The sequence below is a fragment of the Limulus polyphemus genome, unplaced genomic scaffold (assembly GCF_000517525.1).
Source record: "Limulus polyphemus unplaced genomic scaffold, Limulus_polyphemus-2.1.2 Scaffold9069, whole genome shotgun sequence".
In the NCBI taxonomy this organism is placed as follows: domain Eukaryota; kingdom Metazoa; phylum Arthropoda; class Merostomata; order Xiphosura; family Limulidae; genus Limulus; species Limulus polyphemus.
The window spans coordinates 6,108-14,601 of NW_013674679.1; the positions used below are offsets into that span (position 1 = coordinate 6,108).

The window sequence follows — 8,494 nt, forward strand, 5'->3', positions numbered from 1 at the left end:
TTTTGTTGTCATCATATATGTTTTGGTAAGGTTTTGTTGTCATCATATATGTTTTGGTAAGGTTTTGTTGTCATCATATATATGTTTTGGTAAGGTTTTGTTGTGATAAGTGAAATGCCCGAATTACACACCTTTCTACAGGTGTTTGATAAAACTATTTGCTGTTCTAATAAATCGTTTATAATGTCCACAGAACCTGTCTCATTATACAAATTACATACGTAGGTGTTTAATATAACATACATTTCTCAATTTGACAGTGTTAAGTGTATTTGTATTCCATCTGAATAATAATGATCTTATTCCAATCGAACGTGAAGCCTATGTGAAGGTATTATAAAGAACGAAGGTTTATATAATACCAAGCTCTCCGTAGGAATTCTCTCCTAGTCGTTTTATCCTTCAAGCTTGACTAATCCATAATACAGCAGTGAGAGAGAGAGAGGATTGCACGGGGCCGAAACATAAGTTCCGGTAAATATAAGCTAAAGTATTTTACTGAAAACGTTTTTGTTAAATCGATATTTTTTTTTCTCGAAAGCTTCACACTGGTGAACAGTTCTGCCACGTCAGCAAATAGTCACTTTTTTTTTTTCCTTCTTCGATTCTCCTCCCCCCCTACAAATGTCGACTCTAGGGCAGGAAAAAAAGATTGAAGTAGAGGAGGGAGGAACGGTAGTTCTGTAACGAGGAAGGTAGCGTGTAAAAGATAAAAATAAAAAAAGAAACTGACAAATGAAGTATTTCGATGAATGACAAAGAAAACCGGATTACCAACGACAAGTTGAATAAAAAAATTGATTCAAAAAGACGGTTATAAATTATAAAGAGATTTATAAAAGCGTCTTCACCGGCTTTGTGTGGAAGTTTTAAAGATTCTATGTACCTGTTTAGTTTTGATAATAATAATGGCTTACATTTTAAACTCTGGCCCGAAAGAACAGGTGGAAATAAAGATAAGTAACAAAAAAATAGAATATCGTGAGATTAAAAAAATCGATTTAAGTTAACGGTTTCATTTTAGAGATGAACTTTAAACTTTAACTACAAAACGTGTCATTATAATCACTCCTCGTGTCAAGCAGTATATAGATGAGAAGGAAGTCAAGGAAGAGACATAGAAACCAATGTAGAGTATACGTTTATTTTACACGTCACATACAAATACTACAGCTGGACATGACGTCATGCGACTCGTGATGTTTGCATAGATAGCACGTCCATCATTATAGGAACTAAGTCCCTCAATGTCGAAAACAAACAGACACACATGTACATAATTAAAGTGAAAGGAACCACAATATAACAGTATCTTTACCCTGACTGTAGTGAATAAGTCTCTTATAGAAACAGCCACTTACATATTTATAGAAAAAAAAATTCTACGAGACGCCATTACAGTTTCTTTAAGCGGTGTCTTCCAGTTCTGTTTTATTTTTTACTTTTTGAAAGAAAGCAGCGCCCCCTCACGTGAAAAAGTTTTTTACCAAGTTCGACAAAACTCGCTCTCTTCAGCACACTCCCGCTCTGACTTTTCCCATAGCTTCTTCTTCAGCTTGTCCAGGTTTTCTAGAACCACTGGGTTTTGAGGGTCCAAATTCTGAGCCGTTCGATAGTGCTTGAGCGCTTGAAGGAAACGACCCTGTAAAATACACGAACCATAACTGTCATTTGTAAGATGACCAACGACCCTGTAGTAAAATACACGAACCATAACTAACATTTGTAAGATGACCAACGACACTGTAGTAAAATAAACGAACCATAACTAACATTTGTAAGATGACCAACGACCCTGTAGTAAAATACACGAACCATAACTAACATTTGTAAGACGACCAACGACACTGTAGTAAAATAAACGAACCATAACTAACATTTGTAAGATGACCAACGACCCTGTAGTAAAATACACGAACCATAACTATCATTTGTAAGATGATCAAAATTAACGAACAACAATTTTAATTTCAAATTTCTTCCTTTCAGGTTTTAATTAGTAAAAAACAAAAAAGAAGCCTATTATCATTTGTTTTAAGAAAAGTATTAATCCTAAGAACATCCAGTAATCCCTGGATTAGGATTAGATTATGATAAATGTTCTAGAACAGTTCAGAGTAATAACATTGTTCCTTTGATGAATATCGCCGCTTGCCACCAGCGTAACCTAATTTCCTGTACTTTCTCCGTGAATATATTCAGTTCAGAATGAATCTGTATTAAACACTGTGAAATTCTCAGCAATTCTGCCTACAGAAACAGTAACGAACAATTTACGAACTCTTAGAAGGAGTGGAAATTCCATTCAGGTTTAGTACGTCGTTTTTTTAAATTTTACACAAACAGAAATAAAAACTTTATGTTATTTGCTACATCAAACTAATATGCTTTCTACACAAAAGTGGCTGAAAATCTTCTATATCTCCTACGTTTATAACCATAGTTCTCCTGAAACGTTTTTCTCATTGAAGTGACAGGAAATATATCATGGCCGTGCGAGTGAGCAGACTTATAAAAAAAAAAAGCAGAGAAAAATATAAAGTGAGCCATTGAAAATTTTGTTTCACAAGCACTGTCATGGAGAGTAAGTAAAAACCCTGTTTCACAGTTTTTACATTTTCTTTCTTTCCAAACATCAGGAACAAGAAAACCCGTTAAAAGAAGGTTATAAAATGGGAAGGAACACTTTAATTTGCTTGTTTGTTTTTTTTTAGCTTCAACATATTTGGACTTATGGTAATGAGTGACAACTAAAAAAGTTATTCTTGATTTTTGTTTTCCAAAAGAACGCTCATACGATTTTTGTTTGTTTGTTGTTTATTTTCATCTCAGAGAGCTGGGCGTGACCAAGTAGTTATCGTGCCCGGAAACTGGTTGTAAGTATCTCATCTTACATGACATGATACAAACATTGGTGTTTAATGTAGAGGCAACATTTTGTTATGACACGTCATGAGCCCTCTGGTGGCTCAACAATAAGTCTGCGAGCTTACAATGCTAAAAATCGGTTTTCGATAGCCCCTGGTCGGCAGGGGACACATAATGTAGTAGGGTTAATGTAGTATTTATATACCCTTACATGGTAAACAGTCGGTAATTTCAGGGTTAATGTAGTATTTATATACCCTTACATGGTAAGCAGGCGGTAATTTCAGGGTTAATGTAGTATCTATATACCCTTACATGGTAAACAGGCGGTAATTTCAGGGTTAATGTAGTATCTATATACCCTTACATGGTAAACAGTCGGTAATTTCAGGGTTAATGTAGTATCTATATACCCTTACATGGTAAACAGTCGGTAATTTCAGGGTTAATGTAGTATCTATATACCCTTACATGGTAAACAGTCGGTAATTTCAGGGTTAATGTAGTATTTATATACCCTTACATGGTAAACAGTTGGTAATTTCAGGGTTAATATAGTATCTATATACCCTTACATGGTAAACAGTCGGTAATTTCAGGGTTAATGTAGTATCTATATACCCTTACATGGTAAACAGTCGGTAATTTCAGGGTTAATGTAGTATCTATATACCCTTACATGGTAAACAGTTGGTAATTTCAGGGTTAATGTAGCATCTATGTACCCTTACATGGTAAACAGTTGGTAATTTCAGGGTTAATGTAGTATCTATATACCCTTACATGGTAAGCAGGCGGTAATTTCAGGGTTAATATACCTTTACAGGGGTTCGTTATGTTTTTAAGCTTACTGTTATATACGTTCCAATACCCTTGATTAAAGTCAATGTTTTTATCCTGGTCTTAGAAGGACGACGCCTTCATTTATAACGTAGATTAAATGTTACCCGAGCAACAGACAGTTCGCCACCTATAAATAAGAAATACGTATAGGTATAGCGGTTCATAGAATGGCTCTGAGTTGTTGTTTTTTTCAAGTATAAAGTTATTAATACATCTTGTATTTAATAATCCAGCGCGCTATGTTTGCTGTTTTCATATGGTACTATATCTAAACACAAGTATTCTACTTCAAAACAGGTACTATACCCAAACACAGGTATTCTACTTCAAAACAGGTACTATACCCAAACACAGGTATTCTACTTCAAAACAGGTACTATACCTAAACAGGTACTATACCCAAACACAGGTATTCTACTTCAAAACAGGTATTATACCTAAACACAGGTATTCTACTTCAAAACAGGTAATATACCCAAACACAAGTATTCTACTTCAAAACAGGTACAGTACATAAACACAGGTATTCTACTTCAAAACAGGTACTATACCCAAACACAAGTATTCTACTTCAAAACAGGTACTATACCTAAACAGGTACTATACCTAAACACAGGTATTCTTCTTCAAAACATGTACTATACCTAAACAGGTACTATACCCAAAAACAGGTATTCTACTTCAAAACAGGTACCATACCCAAATATAGGTATTCTACTTCAAAACAGGTACTATACCTAAACACAGGTACTAAACTTCAAAACAGGTACGATACCCAAACACGGGTATTCTACTTCAAAACAGGTACTATACCTAAACACGGGTATTCTACTTCAAAACAGGTACTGTACATAAACACAAGTACTATATCTATAACACAGGTGTTATAACAGTACATCTTACAGCTGTATGTGTGACTGTAGTGAAACAGAAACTTACCTTTAGATGATGGATGACACCAAGATTTAGATGGGCGTGGCCAATTCCAGGGTCAAGTTGAACAGCCATGGTGTAACTCTGAAAGTGAGAAAAGCTGATACGTACATCTGGACAGTAAGAGGTGATCGAAGTTATTAATTATTCACTGCTACAACAGTACGAATTCAAAACAGAATAAGTTTCATAAGACTGAGTGCGTATAACGTTAGACTTCGGGGGTCGATCCCAGCAAGCCCGATTGGTTAACGCATCAGGCTGGGATTTCGAGGGTCCCGGATTCCATGTGTGATACCATTAAACACGCTTCTCACTTTCAGTTGCGTGTGCATTATAAGAGTGACAGTCAAATAGCGGATGTTGCCGATTGACTGTCTTTCCTTTGATCTGCTGGAAAGGGAAACATGCCAGAACTTTAGGCTTCTCTGACTTCATCGTTTAGTTCATTGTGTGCTGTAGTCCAGATGGACAAAGAAACATAAAACAGATCCATGCAGAGATAGCCATCAAACATAAGCTGGGCGTGGCCCAATTTTTAATTACTAACTTTGCTGCTATTGTGCTGAATGAAGTTCCGAGAAGTGCTGATACTGTGATGGTGGAGTCCAGGTCTCGATCCTGGCGTCTTCTTGATAAAGAGACTGATGAACTCTACGTTGATCTGGGGGCCTTTCCCTTAGGTCTTAAATCAGCTGGGTTAGCCGAATGCTTTGAAGAGGCGTTTAGATGACTTCTACTATTTCAAATATCTTTCGTTTTCTCGTGTGGGGTTCATACCCCATTATTTTCGTACGATCTGGTATAAGTGGGTTATTACAGACTCCTGTGTGTGTCTCTTGTGCTCTCGAATCCAAACTTTTTTCTCCCTAACGTGTTAATGAGTGCTAACTGTGACCGTATTTTGTTGTGGCTTCTGGGAACTATTGTAACTATACGTTGTTGTCATGTAACTGGGGAAGATGGTTGTGTGTTTGTATTTTGTTGTGGCTTCTAGGAACTATTGTAACTATACTTTGTTTTCATGTAAGTGTGGAAGATGGTTGTGTGTTTGTATTTTGTTGTGGCTTCTGGGAACTATTGTAACTATACGTTGTTGTCATGTAACTGGGGAAGATGGTTGTGTGTTTGTATTTTGTTGTGGCCTCTAGGAACTATTGTAACTATACGTTGTTGTCATGTAACTGGGGAAGATGGTTGTGTGTTTGTATTTTGTTGTGGCTTCTGGGAACTATTGTAACTATACTTTGTTTTCATGTAACTGTGGAAGATGGTTGTGTGTTTGTATTTTGTTGTGGCTTCTGGGAACTATTGTAACTATACGTTGTTGTCATGTAACTGTAGAAGATGGCTGTGTGTTTGTAAGTTATTTTTGCTTCCTGTTCATATTTATCTACTTTATTTTATCAAGTGTTCCGAGTAACAGTTGTCAGGGAGAGTTCTTGTGATTTGTCACACGAGGTAAGCTTTATAAACAATTATTTGTTGGATTACTGTCGTTGTCACACGAGGTAAGCTTTATAAACAAATATTTGTTGGATTACTGTCGTTGTCACACGAGGTAAGCTTTATAAAAAAATATATGTTGGATTACTGTCGTTGTCACACGAGGTAAGCTTTATAAAAAATTATTTGTTGGATTACTGTCGTTGTCACACGAGGTAAGCTTTATAAACAATTATTTGTTGGATTACTGTCGTTGTCACACGAGGTAAGCTTTATAAAAAACACCGGGGGGAAGAGATAATTAGGGGAAATAAGGTTGGTGTTCTCTTTATTTCAGGTGTAATTCATCAGTTTTCATGTTTCTAGAACAGCTTTGATTTATTTGTTCTTGTTTTATGTTTGACCACATTTATTTCACTTTCAGAAGTTTGTTGATATTTGTTGTAAAATATTCTTTGAAATGTTTAAATAACCGTGTTAAATTGCCATTGAAGTAACGTACAGTAATGTTATTTCAAACGTATTCAGGATTTGCTTGAAGTCTTTCTCGGCCATGTTGAAAACAAAACGATTTTTTTAGTTAAAGAAGTTTCTTTGATTTTTAAAATGTTTCCCACATCCGGACGTGTTTTATAAAAAAAAAAAAACTTTGCAAGAAGGGAACAAAATAAAACAACACAATGGACTTCGTCAAATTTGAATCAATTTAAGTAGCTGTTTATGTGCATATAAATCGCGAATTAAACAACGACAAACAAACCCGTATCTGATGCAACAACAATAGAGCAGAAAATATATTTGTATAATGGGTGGGAAGGGGGGCCAGTGGTTACAGATGGGTTGCGAACAGAAGTCCAAGGTTCGATATGGCACTCTGCCTTAGCGATTTGGAGTGTTACAACTGTGCCAGTCTTGTCCACTATTCGGTTAAGTGTGGTTCCGTAGGCGGTGGTTACTGCTGGCTTCTCCTACCTTTGGCCAACAGTTCTAAATTAGGGCTAGTTATAGTTGAACCTTGGGGTCTCTGACCATGTTTTCTTAACACGTGTTATGCATATGGTGTTGTTTATCTTGAAAACGTGTGTATAAGCGCGAAGGTTACGTATTTTTTTCAAAATGAACAAAAATAGCTAACAATTAACAGCTGTGATTAATGGTCCATTGTAACAGTTAACAATAAATATGTTGGTCCATTGTAACAGTTAACAATAAATGTTGGTCCATTGTAACAGTTAACAATAAATGTTGGTCCATTGTAACAGTTAACAATATATATGTTGGTCCATTGTAACAGTTAACAATAAATATGTTGGTCCATTGTAAGAGTTAACAATAAATACGTTGGTCCATTGTAACAGTTAACAATAAATAATGTTGGTCCATTGTAACAGTTAACAATAAATACGTTCGTCCATTGTAACAGTTAACAATAAATACGTTCGTCCATTGTAACAGTTAACAATAAATAATGTTGGTCCATTGTAACAGTTAACAATAAATAATGTTGGTCCATTGTAACAGTTAACAATAAATAATGTTGGTCCATTGTAACAGTTAACAACAAATAATGTTGGTCCATTGTAACAGTTAACAATAAATAATGTTGGGCCATTGTAACAGTTAACAATAAATAATGTTGGTCCATTGTAACAGTTAACAATAAATACGTTGGTCCATTGTAACAGTTAACAATAAATACGTTGGGCCATTGTAACAGTTAACAATAAATATGTTGGTCCATTGTAAGTAACAGTTAACAATAAATATGTTGGTCCATTGTAAGTAACAGTTAACAATAAATATGTTGGTCCATTGTAAGTAACAGTTAACAATAAATATGTTGGTCCATTGTAAGTAACAGTTAACAATATATATGATGGTCCATTGTAAGTAACAGTTAACAATAAATAATGTTGGTCCATTGTAACAGTTAACAATAAATAATGTTGGTCCATTGTAACAGTTAACAATAAATAAATATGTTGATCCATTGTAACAGTTAACAATAAATAAATATGTTGATCCATTGTAACAGTTAACAATATATATGATGGTCCATTGTAAGAGTTAACAATAAATAATGTTGGTCCATTGTAACAGTTAACAACAAATAATGTTGGTCCATTGTACCAGTTAACAATATATATGTTGGTCCATTGTAACAGTTAACAATAAATACGTTGGGCCATTGTAACAGTTAACAATAAATACGTTGGGCCATTGTAACAGTTAACAATATATATGATGGTCCATTGTAAGAGTTAACAATAAATAATGTTGGTCCATTGTAAGAGTTAACAATAAATAATGTTGGTCCATTGTAACAGTTAACAATAAATAATGTTGGTCCATTGTAACAGTTAACAATAATAATGTTGGTCCATTGTAACAGTTAACAATAAAT

The 8,494-nt window shown here is 34.9% G+C and overlaps 1 protein-coding gene across 1 annotated transcript in view; it reads right to left on the reverse strand.

Moving 5' to 3' along the window:
• Positions 1–1,164: 1,164 nt before the first annotated feature.
• The window catches only part of LOC106475733 (transmembrane and TPR repeat-containing protein 1-like), a 14,769-nt gene continuing 7,439 nt past the window's right edge, over positions 1,165–8,494 (reverse strand). The window contains exons 2-3 of the mRNA XM_013936406.2: positions 4,651–4,728; positions 1,165–1,642 (exon numbers count right to left, since the gene is read on the reverse strand). Coding sequence (XP_013791860.1) covers positions 1,484–1,642; positions 4,651–4,728 — 237 coding nt within the window. The 3' untranslated portion in view covers positions 1,165–1,483. The remainder of the gene's footprint in view (positions 1,643–4,650; positions 4,729–8,494) is intronic.